Consider the following 20,522-nt stretch of genomic DNA (forward strand, 5'->3'; position numbering starts at 1 on the left):
AGCTGAAATAATCTTATTCAGAAAACCCAGCTGGTGGCTATCACCAAATGGAAGCTCAGATTGTGCAGAGCAATCAAACAGCAGGAACTGACCAAATACAGGAGAGGCATCCCAGCATTACTAGGAAATACAACAGAGAGGCAGCAGCAGCAGAGTGCACCAAACACACTGATCATTAGCCTTCCATGAGGTAACAGCCAGTCTCCAACAGAAAAGCAGGCTAGAAGATCAAGTGCTAAGGTGTACAGGCTATAAGGGTTATTCAAGAAGAAAACTCATGCAGCCCTACCCCAACACACCAAAGAACGACTGGAGCCATTCTCATACTCACCGTTGGTACATATTCCGATGGGAATTTATTTGTTGTGTAAGAAATTAAGAGACATGTTTTACCAACAGCACCATCACCCACGACTACACACTTAATCGTCTGCATAGCTGAAGTCTGCTAGAGTATCAACTCCAATGTGAACCTAAAAAGAAATAAAAAGATACAGTTAGATGTTTCTTGTTATTACTAGATAGCTGTATATGTCATTGATGATCTTCAACTAGAGCCCAAACCACTAACCCCTTGTATAGGATCCAAATGCAAGCAACTGCCTAATATTTTCACAAGTCCAGGAATCCAAACCAAAACTACAAGAACACTAACCTCATCAAAAAAAGTTTTCCAAAAAACCCCCAGTTTTACAGAGCCCAAACTGATTAGTTTTAGGCAAATAAATTTAGTTTGCTGACATGTTTCTTCTCCCCCCCCCCCCCCCCCCAATTAATTTAAGCTCAAGTTTACATCTACACACATACCTTTCTCTTTTGGGCAAAACAACCACTTCAACATAACTTCATGAGGGCCACACATACACAAGATATACTACATGTACTGCAGCGTGTTACTATCCACTGGGTTTTTACAAGCAACTAGGAAGTGACAAGCAGATATCTTAGCTTCTAGTAGAAAAAAGGCTCATGGGAAAAGGCACTGAGAATTACTACCCAGGGACTCAGCTGCGTCTCACTTGTAATGCCGCATTCATGACCAAAGGTCATGTAATTGCTGCTTTCCTGCCACAGTTACATTATTCTTAAATAAGCAATTCAACACACTACAAAAAAGCAAGAGTTTTTCCTTTTCCACTTGCTCATTACCACATTAAAAAGACAAAAGGCCTCTTGCATGTCTAAATATTATGTCATTCAGTGCCTTTTAAACCTGAGAACAGCCTCAGCAACACAGGTAAGTTCATAACCAGCAGCACATCAGTTCTTACAGGGAGGAAGCTTGGGCCTGATACTCTGACACATCTGCATTAGTCTGGTTAAACTGACAACAAAGTGCAACCAGTGCTGTCCTTCCACAAGGCCACAAGTTACTTAACTTTCAGAATTTCAAAATACATCCTCCCTATAGTTAGTCTCCCTGCTACATACCATTGTCAAGAACCAGCTAAGACTATGTTTGACACTGTCACTTTTCACATTGGGAATAAGAACTAGGTAATTCCAGTCACACTAATAAGCAGTGTGTTTTTTTGCTGAGTCACTTGGAATTAGGGGGAAAAAATCTTTAGACCTTTTCAGACTTGGTTTTTAATACATGGAAGGATCTAGCCTTAGATGCATTAAATGCTGGAAGTGCAAGCTCAGGTCTCAATAGCTGCTAAGTTGCATACACACTTCCCAAAAAATCTTCCCTCTAGAGGGGAGTGCTTTGGTAAAGAAAGCTCAGCAGGAAATAACAGCAGTATGAGCTTTGAAAGCTAGTTTATGGGATAAAAATACACAGGTACAGACATTTAAGCATGATTAACTTTTTTTTTTTTTTTTTTTTTTTGCAAGGCCTAAGTACAGTTCTACAGTCTTTTGGTTAAAGTCACTATTTAACATGCATCTCGATTCCCACTTTGAAGTGGCCAACAGAGCTGAGGAGTTCAGCAGGGCATCCAGTTCCCAAGGAATTGTTTTACTCTCCAGACATTACAAAATCATAATACAGCCAGCTACTTTAACACTATCCCAGCACACACAGGCTTCAGCATATGAAATCAAATCAGTATTTGCCACTAAGACCCCTTCCAGGCATTAGTTAACTACCTCCAGTGTCAGACACAGCTGCCCTGGATTAACATACTACTTTAATTAGAAAAGTACCAGGCTTTTGACCATTCTTTCACATACAGGTGTGAAATCCTGACCCCAGCAAGCCTAGCAGCAAAACTCCCACTGACTTTCAACATTTCTGTCTTACTGGAAGTAATATTTACAGCAGCAGAGACTCTCAAACTGAGTTATCCTCTGCCAGAATGCAGGGACAGAGGCCAGGAAGTGACACCCACCGGAGCAACTTCACCACCACAAAGGTGACAATGCTTTATTCAAGCCAGGATGTTGCCATGGCTCTCATTTCTGGGTAACTGCATGAAAAAACATCTAATCCACCCCACAGACCTACGCATTTGGACACTTCCCATGGATTTTACTTTTCAGTCATTCGGAAAAGATAATGCAACTCCAGGCTTTTGAGTGCTCTGGTCTTAGTAACGTGATCTAATACTGCACATCACATTGTCATGCTGGCCAAAGTTGGTGAGGGAAGGAAACTGCTAATGACCTGAAACGCACCATATTACCAGCTTTTCTTTAAATGCTGCAGACATGCTCATGTCAAGTTAGACCTAGCCAGCTATCTTCAGGGTAAACATTCTCCAAAGTTCCTAAAAATAGTACTTGTAAGGAAACACTGATCACAACCTTTCCCACCAAGCCAGGAACAGATCCACAAGCAGTCAGCTTAAGAAAATGGCAGCAAAGATGCTTTCTCAGAACAAGATGTCAAGCAGCAACTGGTAAGTCACCCACTCACAACACTGCCATTTGTATGTCTTCTTTCAATACTCAAAGACCCCTACTATGAAGGATTTACATAGGCATCAGGCAGTATCATTTAGTCAGTATCATCAGGCAGTATCATGTTTATATCTAAGTGATATTAGTAAAGTATTTCCCCAGCTGCTAATGCACTCACATAACTCTGCCTTGTCACAGAGGTGCACTAATCACAGGAAAAGTCAAGTTTTAGAACAACAGTCAGTAGTAAGAAACCAGGCCATGGAACAGACCAGCTCAGCCCCAAATTAAGACAGGATACACATTTAGAAAAGGTTAAAAGGGATGAGTGATCTGTTAAGCAGATTTTTAAGAAAAGTTTGTTCCTTTCAAGACAGAAGAACCAATTTCACAAATAAGGAGTCAAATGTAGTTGTGTAGCCATACCTGACTGCTATGTTTTCAAAACAGACACTGGGTCCAGCTAGCCAACTCAAGCGCACTCCAATTTAAAGCAAGCCCAATTATTAGTGTGCCAGTCTTACCCACTCAATAAGGCACTATCACCTGCCTTTTGTTTGGGATTGACCCAAGGATAATTACTCAGTTGTGTGGCTACACAGCATGGGTAAGGACTGAACAGCCTTTACAAATTCTTTTCAAGGTTAATAAATGAAGCAGGAAACAGCTTTCCAGACAGGATTTCACATCCATTTCTTGTAGGCTATTCCAGTGTCAGCTGACATTCATTATCACACCCCACCCAATCCAAGAAATCTCTGCTCCTGCCATCCTTGGTCATCCCAGGTGTGATCGCAACAAATGAGAACACCCATCACCAGGTAAACACCACTGCAGTTACAGCCTCAGCACCCTGTGGGGCCACCCCTTAGAGCGGACTGAATCTCACTTTCTGTTGTGTCCTCCCCTCTATATTTTTTCCATCCCTTCCTGCTCTATCCTACTGGTCCCTCCCACCACCTCCAAAACACATGCACTTCCTTGTTTACCCATAATTTGCAAGTCACTCATCTACTTCAAGTCCATCTTTCCATAACCTGGCAAGTGCACAAATGGAAGAATCCAGCACTCAGAAGCTCATCCGATCCATTACAATTTATCCATCCACGATTAACTATAGATCTTAGAATGCTGCATATGCACAAGAAAAAGCTCACATATGCATCATAAGAAAGGACGTGTCTAATTTTATTTTTTAAACTCATTTCTCCAGAGAACACGAAGTACACAGTAACAAAATTAAATCAAAATATCAAAGCACAACAGATCAAATGTCTGTCCCACAAACCTTCACTTTTTCCTCTCTGTAGCCCACAGCCAAAAGTTACCATACTGGCTCTGCAAGAAAAGCTGTTATGTTCTGGCAAGAGCTCATGTCAAAAATTCTTAAGCTAAAAATTGAAAATACAAGCTATACATATGCCTTGCACTTAGACTGCAATATGCTTACATTAGCCAATTTCAATTCTTGCAGTGAACAGTTAACTTCATCTCCATAATTAGTCTTGTACAATACAGAACACCAGCAGTATGAAAGTATTCCACACAAAGGCACTGTTACTCTCGCCCTACACCTCAGATTCACTCCCAAAGCAAAGGGTTATTTTGACACCTATCATTCTGATTCAAACGTGTACCACCCTGCATTACGCATTACTGAGCCTGAGGAAAAGACTGACCTCATACCAGGCTCCACTGCACCTTTCTCTACGAGGTGACTTGATCCTTTAAGCTTTTTTGGCAGTGAAAACAGCACAGGGTGTAAATAACCTTAGGCCTCACTCTGGTATCAGGACTCTGGAAGAACTTGAGCACAGCTCAAGAACCCTTAACTGCACAGCAGGGGCTTTGGACAAGTAGCTTGTTTTGTTTTTTTAAGTAAAGAAATTAATAACTTGCCATTTATATATATACACACACACACGTATAATATTAGTCAGCCCACTGCAAGTTCTCTATGTGCCAAGTGACTACCACTTCTCTCTCACAGCTATTTAAATCCTTCCACATGGAAGTGAAACCCACCAGACACTTCAGGGTTACTTCTGTAAAGGACCAAGAGGCATCCACATTCATACAAGCATATCTTAAGGTAAAAAAACCCTTTTAAAAAATGGTTGGCTCATTTTTAAACAGATGGTGTTTAAAGGTGGTCCAAGTTTTAAACAGATTTACAATCTTAAGCATAGGCCTCAAAGTCCTATTCAACAACTCCACTTTCCCACCAATAAATTACTTTACTTGGATTAGAAGGCTTTCCAGATTAGCTGGATGAACTGGTTTGTGTTCTGCACTTCTAAGAGGTCCACAAAACACAGCTAAAGAAACAAGCTCATTGTTAGGGGGCTTAGATTCACTATGCCAGGGCCTACTCTTCCACAGGAAAATTTAGACACACATACATCACTCATAACTTAAAATTAGTCTAATGTGGGATACAAGTAGAGACTTACTCATCTCCAAAGCGAAACACTGGTAAAGAGAAAACAAAGAAGTCAGAAGGTTTCTTTGCTAAAGCACCTAATCTAAGAAAGTCTACACATACAACACCCAGGAGGATTGCAAAGCACTTCAAGTAACTTTAAATATCTGGGGGAATTCAAACAGACCAGAAAGTGGTGAAGTCATCCCAGTCTGAGTACAGTGAGTAGACTGCGAGCCACCCAGTTGTGAGCCATCTGGCCAACCCCAATAGGTGACCTGATAAAGACTGGAAATATAATGCAAGTCAATCTAATGCAAAAAGGCAACTTTTTAACCTAAATTGATTTGATTTTTCAAACCTGTTTGGTATTCCAATCACAAAGCCAACACGTGCCTTACTGAAGCATTAGTAACTCATGACACTCTTAAGATTTTATGCTTTTTAGCTTGTTCAACATGTGATCGCACTGCTGGGATTTCACAGAATTCAATAGTACGTAGCACTTCATCTAGCATGCTGGAAACCGTGGATTACAAAGACTGCTAAATTTTAACAAATTCATTAGATGGTCCTATTCTAGATTAAACAGGTCCATTTTACAGAAGCCTGCTTTAGAGCCTGGTTACACCTGTGTACATTTAGGACTAATCCCCCAAAGTGGTAACTGAGAGATTTAAGTATTATAATGAACAGTGAAATAAGCCTCCAGTGTGATACTGCAATAGGAAGGACTACCTGTTTTCATATGTCACCAAGGAAAACTTGAAAATTTTGCACTTTCTCCATACAGGTCTGAACATACACCAGAAGACACTGGTATTTCTTCAGCCCTTCCTGCTCTGAGAATCTATGTGGTACCTACAGCATTCTCCCATTTACTAAGCACAAGTTGTGAGAAACGCTACTCCAAATACATCCTGACACTGAGGGCCACAATCCCTCCTGCACTACCCTAATTTCCCCATTTTATTGGCAAGCACATGAAATGTGGTGTTGCTATGGGAACTTCTTAGTTTAAGACCTGCCTGCAATTCTGAGTAGTTAAAACATTCTAGTAGAAACATGGATTACTGATTGTAAAGAAACAGTGAAATTCTGTGGGCCTTCATACATAATCTGTGCTCCTCCCACTAACCAACCCAAGAAGTAAGAGTGTGCATTATCTTTGCCTTCACACTAACAGTACAAGCAACTGCTGTTATTGTTACAGAAACCACAAGCCTTCGAACTTCTTAGCTTTCTTTTAAACTACTAATGCCTGTTTTCAGGTTAAAATGTGTATGTTTCTTCTAGCCAAAGGAAACCAAGCTGTCAAATCTGTCTGCACATCCTGTATTAGTTTCCTGTCAAGCCACAGCAGCATCACAACTTCCTCTTTCATGAAGTACTGTAATGCTGCCATTTCATCACATGTACCAGCTAAACTCAGCTTGCTGCAAACAACTGCCGGCTCACAATCGAGAACCCATTTCATGATGTTCTTTAGCACATGCCATTAACTTGCAAGTCTAAGCTTAATCAGTCTGTCATAGCTGCAGCTCCTGTTCTGAGAGCCTGGTCCATGCTAGAACAAGAAAAGCGGAACCATTTCTGAAGACTAAAAATAAGCCACGGGGAACTATCAGTTCATATGTTATTAAAAAAACCATACAAATACGTGCATTTACTTATACACGCATTTGGCCATTTGTTCCTAGATGAATCACATCCACTTTAAGGCACTTCACACAAGACTGGGAAACTACTTTCACACAAGAGCAGGATCCCTCCCCTATGCCACATGCTCTAGGCCCACTACAGATAACATTTTTGCTTTTTAAAGCAACAGCAAGTCTCCCAAATCAGAGGCACAAGGCATAGCCGGGCACTACGATCTGAGCAATGACGTATTCCCCATCACAGAGACACTCTGCAGTATTATACAGAGGAGGTACTATATTGCCTGTCTACATTACAGGCCTGGTATTGCAGCACCAATCGCTCCACCTCAGAGATCCTTGCACATGATGTGCCACTTTTCTGTAAAGATCAGAGACCACTAACACAGAAACCGCATAGGTTTAGCTGTCAACACTATAGTTAAAGGACCTTGGACTGCTTGATAATGATATTGTCGCAAGTATAAGGTGGGAAACACAAGCAGAAGCAGCTCTCTGATTAAGAGCTGAACTCCAGAAAGACTGTAACAGTCAGAGAAAGCAAAACCACTTTTAAGAGCAGGATTACCATGGTATTTTTCCCTACAGGTGTACAGCAGCCATTTGCTGAGTTACCTAAGTCTTCCAGATCAAAGCTCAGTTTTCACCTTCCAGTTTGCTAGCAACCTCTCTTCAGAAGATGATCTGACCCCTGAATGTATTCATTTGCCACCTCTACGCTAGTAACACGGCAAGTGAAATTTATAAGATTTTACACTCTGAACCACCTGGGGCCTGAGATTGCCTGCCCACTTTGTCCATAGCTCAGAGCATTGCAGGCACACAAGGTATATACACAAATGCCTCCACTTGCTCCCAAAGGTTCCCAGTTCAGCCTAAGGCTTAGGTGTTTAATTTCTTAAACAATTAGAGCAAAAAAAAAAAAAAAATCATAAAGCTACAAACCAGTACAACAGCTGCACTCACTTAGAACAAGGTGAGTCCAAGTACAGCATAAAGCCTGCAAAGAGCAGAAGGGACTTGCTTATGAAACAAGCCAGTAGGTATTACCATGCCAACTCAGGGCCTTGACAAGATATCCTTCTTTTTGATAATTTTTCTCCCACCTGCCACTTATTCAGAAAATTTTTTAAATACTATCCCAGAATTTGAACTCCACAAGGGAGAACTGTCTCCAGAAAGGATGCTGCTATTTGTTTTACATGGAAATTGTCTGATAATGAGACATACAGCCAAAAAAAGCCAAGTTATACTATAAAGCAGTATCAAAGACTAACATAAGATTCTGGTAAAGATCCAGCATCTGTCATCATCTACAGAATCCTGGTCTGCTAGTCTCAATCAGAAGTTCAGAAGAATCACAGCAACGCAGCACCTTGGCAGTCTCCTTCTCATGTGCTTGTCCACATCTACAATCTCAACCTAGTATTAGACACAAGAATAGGAAACACTCAGGTAGGCCCACAACAGTGAGCCATCTCAAGAGACATTGGAGCCAATGCCAAACTTATTGCCAACAAAACTGGTCTGGCACCAAGACAGACGTACTTAGCTTAAACTGATTTCATACTACAAACCCACAAAAAATTTGCTATCCTTACAGAAACCTGTATTTAAGGTACAGGTACTCCAAGATCCCCAACACATATTCTTCTAAATTTGAAGTTTACAGAACTTGCATATCCAGACATTTCTGCTGTTGAGGTCCCATAGCAGTGTTTTGAAGCAACCATTTCTGAACAAGTTAGTTTGAATTAGGAAGGAAGAAGTACAAGATTTCTTCTCAAAATACAACTGTCTCATATCAACTGATATTCTCTACACTTATAAGCAGCTTAGCGTGTGTGTGTGTGTGTGTGTGTAGAGACTCAAAGTCTCCCCACAACAAACCAGTAAACTAGAGACACACAAAAGACAGAAAATGAACTGTGGGGCAGGGGGGAGAGACTTTAAAAGTCTGAATCTAGAGTACGAGTAGCATTTCAGATGTTTCGGGTTTTACAGCTTCAAAAAAAGGAGGAGATAGCCATATTATTGCATTTTCATCCTAAGAAAGTTGAAAACAAGCCCATAAAGCCTGGCTGGAGGATGAATGGGCTCATTGCACAATAACAGCTTAACTTGTGCGACAGCAGCAGTGCGTACAGTTGTTCTCATGCTTTTACCATGGGCATTGCCAAATCCATCGCACTTCATAGCACAAAACACTTTTGCCTTTTTCTGTTGAGTTTGTTATAAAGTTCTTAGTTATTGTTCTGGTTAAAGTTGCACCGTCTGTCAGAACCAGCTGTCACAGGTAGAAAAACCCACCCCCAGAGTTACCACAGAGAAGTGAACACGCTTACATTTTAAGTCCTCTTCTGGCAAAGGCATTTTGTCTTAAATTATTACTCTTGACTTGAATTTTTATACCCTACAGGAAGTCATTTTACTCTACCATGCAACAAGATCCTGTTCAGTACTTTAATACCGCATTAAGACGACCCATCTGGATTAACTTAGTTTCATACTGCTAACATTTAAGAATACAAGCTATATTTTTAACTATGCTTCCATTTGCACATATTAACAGATGCCTATGCCCACCAGTCTCAGTGTTTCTCTCTCTATACTGCTATTAACTGCAGTTGGCCATGGGTAAAACAGACCGCTGGCAGAAGTTCCTCTATTTCAGTGCACATTTTTGCATAGTGGAAAGTACCCTACATGCATATAAATTGCAACCAATCACTCTTCATTCCCAAGATTGTTACAGCGTCCAGGGAACGGGACAGCTGCTGGTGCTCCGTGCAGGCAGACTGCCTAACGGGTGTCTCAAGGAAGCAGTGCGTTTTGGCTCAGGCCTATCAGCAACGTACTTTCGAAGGACTAGCGAGATGAAGCTTTGTTAAAAACATTCCAAGAGAGACTGTTCCCTGACACTGAGCTACCTTGGTACATCTATTAAAACTAACAAAATAGCTGGAAAACTAGCTAAAACCAGAACGGAAGAAATGCGGGTTTTGCTGCACTCACCTAACCCCAGGAAGGAACCAGAGCAGCTGGAACCACCCTTCCCTTGTTCAGCAGCAAAGGCAAGCCACCAGCGCTGCAAGGATCGATCGCGGCCTAGACAGCAAGACGAAAAGCCTGTTGGGCAATTGGCAGTTTTTCAGCAGTAAGTAAATGCAGAAGCCACTCGAGACAAAGTAACACCTCCCCAGGCACACCCCACCCCAAATAGGAAATCAAAGAGGATCCTTCTGAGCGTCCCTCTACAGATATTCAGGAATTAAGCCTTTAAATCCACAATGCTCCACTAGCATTAAAATCACCAAACTCAGGCTAACTGTTCCAAACGTGCACAAGGCCTATTCAACTCTCTACATTCAGTTGTTCACAGACTACAGCTGACCCAATCCAAACAGCTACAAAAGTTTTCAAAGCAGCAGATGCCTTTTTCCATTACAGTCAAAACTGCAGAAGCATTTTTGTCATTTTTTCCCAAAACAGAGTGCTCATTGGCCAGAAATGTGGCATAGCATCTTTCAACTTGAAGAACCGAGCAGTTCAAAAAAGGTTGTTACAAATCAAGCTAACGCAAGCAACCATAGCCCTTACTACTACCATGGCACCACAAGTGAAAATAATTCTCTCCAGCTGGACTAGCCAGCAGTTATTCCTACTCCGTTATTCCTACTCCACTACACACGCTGAGGTTTGCCTTAACACTGCAAATAGTTTGGTAGAAGAACCTTCACCTTTCCATAGTTTGGTCTACGTTTAGAAAACATGCACTGATACCGCGCAATCGGACCACAAGCACACAAGAATGTGATATCTTCACACCACTTTCAGACAGAAGGGCTCGGAGGAAGCTGCTTGGTTACTTTAACACACACAGTGTTTCAAAAAAAAGGTATATATGTATTTATATATTTGTCTCTTTTAGCTAGAGAACAGGAGGCAGTACAGAGCATGAGAGGAACTATGGCACTCAAAGTAATGGACAGCACAACTTAAAAAAAATAGAACAACAGCTCTTAAAAGCTTTTGGAAAAACTGATTCTTCCTTTTCTCTTTATAAAGTCAATTGTTTAGAAGAAAAGTCATTCCCTCTCAAGAAAAGGACAGTTAATTTACTGGCAGATGAGAAAACAGATCAAATACTATTTTGATGATTTAAAAAAACATAAAAAACATTATCTGGAACTGGAAAGGAAAATTACAAAGATCAATTACATGGCAACAACATTGAAACTCTGCTTCTTGTATTCACCATTCTAATTTTACTGCCTACTCAGGACTGGGTAAACAAACCTAGCTCTTTCATCCAATAACAATCTACAGGAAACACCACCAGAACCTGAAAATGTCTTGCCTTAATTCCAGTTCTACCACTTTCTTGCCTCCTCTCACTGATTTCAGGCATTTATCTGCAAACTATCATAAAGATACAGCATGGACTCCAGAAGAGTTTTTCCAGGCAGGCAGGGACTACATACAGGTGGCTGCACACGTTCAGGGAGGAATAACTTCATGCCAAGTTTTTGCCCTCTGAAATACTCTGCAAAAAAAGTCTCATACACCAATTCTAGCAGGAATCTTTTCTGACGGATGCCCTTAGCCAATACGGTATGAGCTTCCAACAGAGCTTAAAGGAAGTCAGATGCCCACCTCATTAAATGACAACAAGTTTCAGAAGTCTACCTACTTTAAATTTCTTTAAAGTCTCAGCATAAAAACTTGCCTCATCAAGAAGTTATTTATTTGTCATATATTAAATACTTAAAATGGTTTTTGTCATGTGTTTAACATAAAGGGGTGACAGGAGCCAAGCTGGAAGCCTGCAGTATGCTAAGTGGATAAGGAGGGTTTCTTGCTATCTGGAAGACTAAAAATCAATTTCAGGCTCATTTAATTTGACAGCACCCTAATCTTGTACAAAAAGAAGTATTCTACTTTCCTCAGAGGCAATTAAGCCTCAGAAGTGAGGATAACTACACCCCCTTACAATTCCTTCTCAAAACTTGCTACTGTAAGAGCTAGGAGCATCAAAAGTCATAAGATCTAGCTTAATGACCGAGTGAAAGCCTGCCTGACCACAAGAGGCAGGCAGAGGAAAGTGGGGGCTAAAATGCAGAAGTTTACAGATAATTTTTAAAAGCTGTGAAGACCAGCATTAGGCTAAAACAGGTTACACACATATCTGAACTGCAGTGATGCGTGTTTCAGTATATTATGAGTTCCCAGAAGCCTGAAGCAGATTTGCAACCCAGCTACATCAATAATTTGAATGAACTTTGAAACTTTCGGTGCAACAGATAGCTGCTGAAAAAGATTTTAATTAAACTGTCTATGCTCATAAGCCTTTGAAAGTTATTTTAGTACTACAGCTGCACTTTAACTAAAGGGAACTTTTATACTAGGACTACTGGTCTACCTAGTGCTGCATTCAACAGTGACCTTACACATGTTTTACAGGGAAGCTAAGAAAGTCACAGTTGCACACTCATCAGGGAAGTCCCTAGGAGCTTCGGATGTACTCCATTTCTACTTACCATTGTTCTTTTAGTAGATCTACAGTTCCCATTTTAGATACTCCGACACCACAGGACTTACAGAACATTTCTACATTAACATTAAAAAACATACCAAACTTCCCCAAATCAGCCATTGTTTTCAGGCCAACAAAAAACACCAAAGCAGGATGTATAACAAGCTAACTAAAAGCATCATCGCAGATCATGAACAACCACGTTCAAAGTACATAAATCTAACGATTAAAATTTCTGTCCGGAACAAGTTAGCAAACCATGAACATGTTTTATCTTGCATAGCAGTGGTTATTACTTCTTGTCAAGGCTTAAAAATGCTCTTCCTCATTATTACCAAAGCATATAATAATTGAACAGTTTGAACACACTGAATCATTTCCACAGTCACCAATATATTGATTCAACTCTTACATACATCCATAAGATCTCTTTCAAGTATGCATTTGCCTATATATCCCCATAATCCTAAGCCAACATAAAAGAACACTTTATAAAGCAGGACAACACATTTTCTACATATAGCTGGCTGAACACAAAAGCTTTCTATCTGAAGTTATTTTTACATAAGAACTTTCTGCTAACTGGAAGAGACAAGCTTTAAGTGCTTTACTGAGTTATTCCAATTAGCAATATGAGACGCTTGATCCAGGTTTTTAATTCCCTTCTAGAAAAGGGCGTTTGGGCCACTGCAATTTAACACTTTGAACACAGACAGTTAACACCTCCTTTTCTAGAGCGGGGGAAACATTTGCAGATGAACACGAGACAAAGACAACCACAGATGGCCAGACTGAACTACTTTTGACTACACAGTTGTCATCTAACATGGCCTCCTCCTTAGGGCCTTGTCTTCACTATGCTTTTGTCGAGAGATCTGAGCAAAGCTGCTCCGGCTCTGCCGGCTGCAGTAGCCGCACAGACAAGGCAGCAGGATTTCTGGCCATTTTGCAATTGTCTACGAAGCAGCCGTTTCACAACTCCGGTTATTTACGTCCGCGCTACCTGCCTGTACTAGCGTCTCCCATTGTTGCCTACTCACTTGCAAGGGAGGTTATTAATAAGTCGCTAGAACAGACCTTTAAGGAGAGCTAGGGAAGAGGTGACTTGTTGCAGGAGTTTATACGCGTTACGCTTGACAACGCGGAGGAGGAAGGGGTCTCGGCAGCAGCCCTCGCGGTACCCCCGGGGTCCCACCCCAGCCAAACACAGCAGCGGGCACCGCTACGGCGGCAAGGCCGGGAGAGACGGCGAGGAAACCCGCGGCCGGGCACCGAGGGAGACAAAAGCCGGGGAGCGCCCCCCAGCCCCTTCCCGTGCGGCAGCGCACTCCGCGCGTTACCTCCGCCTTCGCCCCGGCGGCTGCGCCCGGGCCGCACCTCGGCGCCGCTGCGGCGCTGCCCGCTCCCGGAAGAACCGAGCCCTGCACCGCACAGGCGGCCCCCGCCGTTATTTGGGTTTTGGAGGGGGGGGGTTAGGGGTCACCCCCCCCCGCGGAGGCTCCGCGCCGCCGCCCCTCCCCCCGCGCCCCCTCCCCGAGGCGCTCGCGCCCGACCGTTGGTAACGGCCGCCCCTCCCCCCCCCGCCCGCTGCCCTGAGTGGGGAAGGGGGGGCGGCCCGGAGCCCCCCGCACCGCCGCGGAAGGGCGGCTCCCCGCGCCGTCGGGCCCAACGCGGCCGGCAGCGCCCGCCTGGACGGAGGAGGAAGGAGAAGGGGGATAACGGGGAAGGGGTCGGCGGCCCGGCCGGGCCCCTCGCGGGGGTCGCGGCGGCGGCGCCCGGGCCGCCGCGCTCTCTCACCTCAGAGTCTCCGCCGGGCGTTGGCAGCTCGCTGCGGGGTCTCCGCGGCTCAGGCACAGGGGCACGCCGCCGCTGACGTCATCACGCACCGGGCGGGGCGCGGCCGAGGGGGCGGGGCGGCGGGCAGGGAGCACTTGGCCCCGCCCCTTCCCCCTCCTCACGGGCACGCGCCGCCCCGGCGGGAGCGCGCGCGCCGCCGCCCGCACCGCGGCCTGCAGCGCCGAGCACCGCGGGCGTGCACTGCCGCCCGTGCACCGCAGCAGCCCTCACCGTGGGCCTGCAAGGCCGTGCATGCACCCCGGGGGCTGCGGGACAACGGGGCAGACGCCCAAGGTCCCCTCTGCGGATTGCACCCCCGCGACACTGCTTTTGCAGGCACAGGACAGGCACAAAGGCCTGCAAGGACCGGGCCGGGGGCTCGCCAGGCGCCACATGCCATATACCATAACGCCAAATACACATCGCCCTCCCCCCGGTAACAGCAGAACAAACACTACCCAGAAACAAGAGCCCAGGAAGCAAAACTCCCCTGCCCCGCGCTGCCAGTTGGAGGAGCGGGACTCGCAACCTGGCCCTTTTGGCTCAAAGAGGAAACTTGTCTAGACGAATGAAATGCTTAAAAGCCAGGAGCTCAGGGAGGTATCGTGAAAGCAGTGGGAGGAAGCTTGCGGTGCAAAATCCCTAATGCAGGCAGCTGAAAACCATCTGGTGAGGCTGGAAAAACCCTGCTTCAGGGGTTGATCCAGCCTGCAACGCCCAGCCCCGCTTCTGCGCAAACCAGGCAACCAAATGAAGGCCACAAACAAGAACTGGACTGCTTTTATGTTTCCTGCGCTCTCAGTACCGTTTATAGCATCGAGCCATTAATAAATCCCCCCCTCGCAGGAGCAGAAGGCAACAAGGCTCGCAGCATCCCTAAAAGCCAGCAAACACAGGTGCCGGGCCATCGAGGCCATTCTCACTCAGGCCCAGCGCCGGACAGCCTCAAATTCAAAAGCATTAAATTAAAATTTGGGTCCCTACAGGCGAAACTGAACAGAAAGAGAGGTCTCGCACGAGACGGCCGGTTTTAAAGCTTTTAATCTAAGCACTGCGTAAAGCACTGCTCCGAGCCGCCGAAGCTGCAGCCGTGAGACTGCAGCCTCCCTCCACTCCTGCCGGATGCGACCGCGACAAAAAAAGGGCGGCCGAAAAGGGCCCTTTCCAAGTCCAAACGCAGCCTGATGCTTTCTTTGCTCAGCTCAGGCTTACGCAGGAGTGCACCTCTGCTGAGCTCTTCCGCTGGTTTCGCCAGCGCCGGCTTCTCCGCAGGACGATTCCTCCACCAGCCGGAAACCCGCTGGCAAAGAGCCCCAGCCCGCTGCGATGTTGGCCGGAGCAGTGACTGACAGCTGTCACTCAAACAGCAAGCACCAGGATCTGCCCGCAGAGGGATGCAGGGAATTACAGGGGATGGAGAGCCGGCGCTTTTGCTAGAAAAACAGGAAAGCACACGTGAGCAAATCCCGCCACAGGCCGGCCTGTAAAACCATGGGCTCAGCAGCTACGAAGGGCGGCAGGCCGAGCATCGCCCCGTGCCCTTGTTCATGTACGTCACCATGCAGATTTTAATGATGAAAAATGATTGCTGTCACAGAAATAAAACTGGAGCAGGAATACCTCTTCCCAGAGGAGCGTAAATCAGCCTGCACAGAGATCTCTGCTGCTACTGTAATTAGCACCGTGTAAAAGCCCATGCAGTAATTAACTTTCTACCTTCCAAGTTGAGATTTAATAACATGCAGTAAAACAACACCTGGGGCTATGCAACAAGGAGGGAAAAAACCCATCAAATTAGGCACATGAAACTTGATAAGGAATTAATTATACCCTGGTCTAATAACAATAATACGTTGCTTTTTATCTGCCCAGTGCTCCTAGTGAGGGAGGGGTGCGCTGGGACAGAAACTGCTAGAGAAGTCCCACATTGACTCCGAGGACCAGGTTTCTGCCAAGCAAAGACTCAACCACAGAGGGACAGGGCTGAGCTGTGGGGCAAAAAAGCTAAAAATCTGCCAGCTAAAAATCTGCCTTTAGGTAACACAGGGTTACAGGTAGCGGAGGATGCAGCAAACACGACTGCCTCACCTGGGAAGGCCGGAGGAGCAGAGCTGCCGGCAGCCACGGCCAGTAAAACCGGGTGTTCGGGAGGTGATTTGCAACTTCTCAGCCGGGACTTGCTGATCCTGCAACAGCCAGAGGGCAAAACTGCAAAGCTCAAAGGCAGGAGAGCTCGGAGGCGGGGCACCGCGCTTGCAACAGGGAGAGAAAGCACATGGCAAAGTGATAAGGGAATAAAAGCCTGCTGCAGCGCATGCGGGCTGGAGGCGGAAGGAAGGGCTGTCCCCTGATGAAGGGAGACTAAATTGGAGATGGCTCCTGTCCCGCCGGCGAGCCCCAAGGAGCCCTGCACCCCCCTGGGATCTATGTGGCTGCCTGGAGGGAGGGATCTCCCCAGGAGCTCTGATCTTGGCCTCTCCCCAGCACCCGGGGGAAGATAGAGACAGGAGATGTCCTAGCACATCACCAAGCCTCCCCGGTACAGCAGCAGAAGGGAGGCTGCCCGTGCAAACAGGACGCAGGGCCCGTCACGGCAGGATGGCTGACATCGAGATAGATTTATTTCATTTTTTCCAGTGCTCTGCCAAAAAACAGAGTGCGGGACCCCGTACGTTCCCCTTCTCTCCCCAGCAGCTCAGCCACTGGAAGCCAAGGGAAACATAAGGCAGCTGTGAAACAACCATCCTTCAAAAAAGCACACAGCCCTCCCTCTGTGACCCACAGCAGCCAGGCCAGTGGCCTGAAGCTTGCGTGGTCCTTTGGAGGACGCTCTTTCCATCCAGAAGAGCTCTAGGACACCCCGCATGGAAGTCACAGGGGTTTGAACACTGTTGGGAGAGACCCACAGGCTCAGATCACAACACACCTTTTTGCCCGGGGCTTCAGCTGCTCTTCCCAGGCCACGGGGCTTCCTAAAGATGGGTTTTTTCATCAGGGTCAAAACCCAGCCCTGAAACGATCACCTACCACAGGACGCAGTGTCACACGCCAGAGCCGGACAGGTGGGACGTATTTCCTAGCGCTACCACATCTGAGTCAAGCGATCTTGCTTTTTGCCCCAAGCCCTCTTGGACTGACTCCATCTGATACCTCGCTAGAGCTTGGCACAAGTCAAAGAAAGAAATTACTTGATTACTAGAAAATCCAGTAAGACCGAATTTGGAATTAGTCTCATTAAAGCACAGAGCAAGCAGCAGCGTTTTCATTTCTGGATCCCTCTCCTTGCCCTGCCTTCGGCAGCGTTCAGCCGCCGCCGGCCTGTCCTCTCGCAGGGGCTCTGCTCAGAGGTCCCGTCCGGTCACGGCGGCCCGCGTCACTTGGCGAGGCCCTGGAAGTTGGGCTCCGTGCACGGCGGCAGTGCGGCCTGCCGGCTCAGCAGCTTGTCCAGGAGGTTTATCTCGGCATCTCGCCGGTCAATGTCCTCGAAGGGAGTCCAGGACATGTCGTGCTGGAGCTTGTAGGCGCCGAGGAACTCGTGGGGGCTGGTCCCCCACTCCTGGAGGAGAGAGGACAGATTCATGTCACAACTCAGTTTCCTGCCTCTGGAGCCTCCAACCTGCTCATGAGAAAACGGGTGGCCTGGAAGGAGGACAGGTCCTCCAAGACCAACCCCAAAACTCAAGAGTGGAGCAGTCCTCATTGCTCATAGGAACAAAACATGAGACTGCAAACAAATTCAACCATTGGACTGATGCATCAGAGCAGACCGTACCACCAAACAGCCACACTGGACATGGAGAAGGCCCAGGGCACATTTGCAGTTTGTTACCTCCAGACAAAGAACTGCAGAGACCAAAAGGCAGAATTCAGGTCTCCCTGCCAAAGGTTTTCTTGCCCACGTTCTCCTGAGATCTAGGAGAGCTTCATAATATAGCTCTTATACCTCTGATCAAGGACAAAAAAAATAAGCCCACCAATTGAGCAAGGGCCAGCAAATACCCCTCGCCAAGCCAGTGCTTTCACCCGGGGTCTAGAAGTGCCCAAACATGGTTTTTCCCCCTCCCTGCTTCCTCAGAGGCTGTTATCATCCACCTTAGGGGACAGGATGGAGAAGTATCGCTGGCCACTCTCCCGCCTGTACATGTAGTAGATGTTTCCCGGCTTCTTCACGAGATTGCAGGCCACGTGGTGCAGATCAGCGTCTCTGTTAGCTTCGTCCAAGACCTAAAAGCAAATGTAAGATTTCCACACTTGAAATAAAACCACAACACGCTGTCCCCCTTCAGTCCAAGCCTGAGACGCACTGCCACACTGCTCACGCAGGCTTTGCCCTCCGCAGCACAAGTCTAGCTTTATGCAGCACTAAGATATTTTTGACTCCAGATTTCAAGCTCCATGATTTCACCACCGAGGGCGGAGCCAGAACCGAACAGGGCAACCAGCCCGGTGAGGTTTGCTCCCAGAGCCGCCTGCTCAAGCAAACGAGATCCACCCATCGTTAGATAACAGCTCACTTCTCCTGAGGGCTCAGGTGCGTCTTAGGGTGAACATCCAGGTGGTTGTAGTCACCCTGCTCTGCCAAATGCTCCCAAAAGCACAACCCACAAATTATGGGGACAGTTTCCTGTCCTGAACCAGCTCAAGGTCATCTCTCCTGACACCGAGCTGCTTTGGACTAGCTGTCAGCTCCCACCCCTCTTGTAAAAGGGGATAATCCACGTGAGAAGAAGTCCTCACTGAGGACCAGGGGAAAAACCCCCAAAGCATCTCCCATCCCCAGCCAACACCAGCCAACAAACCCTCTCTATCTCGCCATTCAATCCTCTCTGCTTGGCTTCTGGCAATGACTCACATCCAGGCCACACCTCCTCCCAAATCCCTTGCAATTACCGTTTTAGCATTCTTTTAATCATGCTCTTAATCTCCCTTTCTCCTGGCAGCTGACGAACAAACACCCACGCCGGCCCCCCTCCTTCGCCAGGCCCGGCTATCGCCGACTTCCCTGCCAAAATCCTGGAACGGGCGGCCAAAACCAAGCGCCAGACAGCCCGGCTCCCACAGAGCATGTCCGTAAAGCGCAGGGATTATCCTGGAAATGCTCATATCGAACACGAGCGGGCGCCTGGCGCGGGACGGAGCGGGTTTCCTTCCGAAGGACGGGGGTGGCGACGCGGGAAGGCCGGCGATGCCGCCAGCTGCGTCCTCACCTTCCGAGCCTGCTCCTGCAGATGCCGGATCTGCTCGGCGATGACCATCAGCTTGCTGCAGGCATTGGCGCGGGTGAAGTCGTCCGCCTGCGAGGAAGAGCGGGAGTTTGGTGGCACAGGGAGCGGCCACGTCCCCCCGCTGCTGGGGGGCACTGGGAGGTGTGGAGCAGCGGGCAGTAGGACATACTGGGAGGCACTGGGAGTTATTGGGGCATACTGAGAGGTATTGAAACATACTGGGGGGCACTGGGATGCAACTGGGGAGATAACAGGGCACATTGGAAGGCACTGGGACACACATGGGGACACTGGGAGGTACCATGGGGCACTAGGGGGCATTGGGACTTACTGGAGAGCACTGGGAGGGGGCAATAGAACATACTGGGAGGCACTGGGCCACACTGGGAGATACTGGAACATACTGGGGGAAATCAGACAGTACCAGAACACAGTGAAACCCCTGGAAGCGTCACGCGTGGGGATGCCAGACGGTACCACAGGGCACCGGGAGGCACGGGGACATACTGGGAGAGGCAGCAGCGCATACTGGGAGCCGCTGGGGGGGGCACTAGGAGGTACTGGGCCATACTGGGAGGTAAGGGAAAGCATTAAGCACTGGGGCACAGCACTAAGACACACTGGGAGGCCCGCGGGGACACTGGGAGGTACTGGGGGGCACTGGGGACACCCCAAGCCGCTTGGGAGGCCCCGGGGGCAGCGGCCCCCCCCCCCGCTCCGGAGGCCCCGGGCCAGGCCCTCACCTGCTGCACCTGCCGCGCCAGGGCCACCAGGTCTCCCGGGTCGCCGACGCGGGCGGCCCGCCCGGCGCTGCCCTCCACCAGCGCGAGCTCCGCACCGCCGCCACCACCACCGCTACCGGACTCCGCGCCTCCCGCCGCCGCCATCTTGCCGCGCCTCGCCCCGCCCCTTCCGCCGCTCCGCCGGCCGCCGATTGGCGGGCGGGCGGCGTGACGCGCGGGGCGCGGCGCCGTCCCCCTGGGGCGGGGCCTGTC

The 20,522-nt window shown here is 47.5% G+C and overlaps 2 protein-coding genes across 6 annotated transcripts in view; both read right to left on the reverse strand.

Moving 5' to 3' along the window:
• CDC42 (cell division cycle 42) overlaps window positions 1–14,406 on the reverse strand; it is a 29,109-nt gene extending 14,703 nt beyond the window's left edge. For 2 of the 4 annotated variants that reach the window (XM_064497073.1, XM_064497074.1), the window contains exons 1-2: window positions 14,264–14,406; window positions 332–473 (exon numbers count right to left, since the gene is read on the reverse strand). In XM_064497073.1, coding sequence (XP_064353143.1) covers window positions 332–436 — 105 coding nt within the window. In that variant the 5' untranslated portion in view covers window positions 437–473; window positions 14,264–14,406. Of the gene's footprint in view, window positions 1–331; window positions 474–9,945; window positions 10,060–14,263 lie in introns of all 4 variants that reach the window. The other 2 variants (XM_064497075.1, XM_064497076.1) reach the window with 2 other exon arrangements.
• Window positions 14,407–15,325: 919 nt separating this feature from the next.
• Window positions 15,326–20,463, reverse strand: C24H1orf50 (chromosome 24 C1orf50 homolog). 2 transcript variants are annotated; one of them, XR_010385039.1, is made up of 5 exons: window positions 20,271–20,463; window positions 19,510–19,596; window positions 18,395–18,526; window positions 16,391–17,858; window positions 15,326–15,735 (listed from the first exon to the last, which is right to left on the reverse strand). XR_010385039.1 is itself a non-coding variant. In XM_064497077.1 (4 exons), exons 1-4 carry the CDS (start codon window positions 20,412–20,414, stop codon window positions 17,676–17,678), a joined length of 546 nt encoding a protein of 181 aa, XP_064353147.1. In that variant the 5' UTR covers window positions 20,415–20,463; the 3' UTR covers window positions 16,007–17,675. The 2 variants fall into 2 exon arrangements, 1 of the variants encoding a protein (XP_064353147.1); XM_064497077.1 differs by lacking the exon at window positions 15,326–15,735 and having other exon boundaries at window positions 16,007–17,858.
• Window positions 20,464–20,522: the final 59 nt, after the last annotated feature.

Source organism: Dromaius novaehollandiae, chromosome 24 (genome assembly GCF_036370855.1).
Source record: "Dromaius novaehollandiae isolate bDroNov1 chromosome 24, bDroNov1.hap1, whole genome shotgun sequence".
NCBI classification, from domain to species: Eukaryota; Metazoa; Chordata; class Aves; order Casuariiformes; family Dromaiidae; genus Dromaius; species Dromaius novaehollandiae.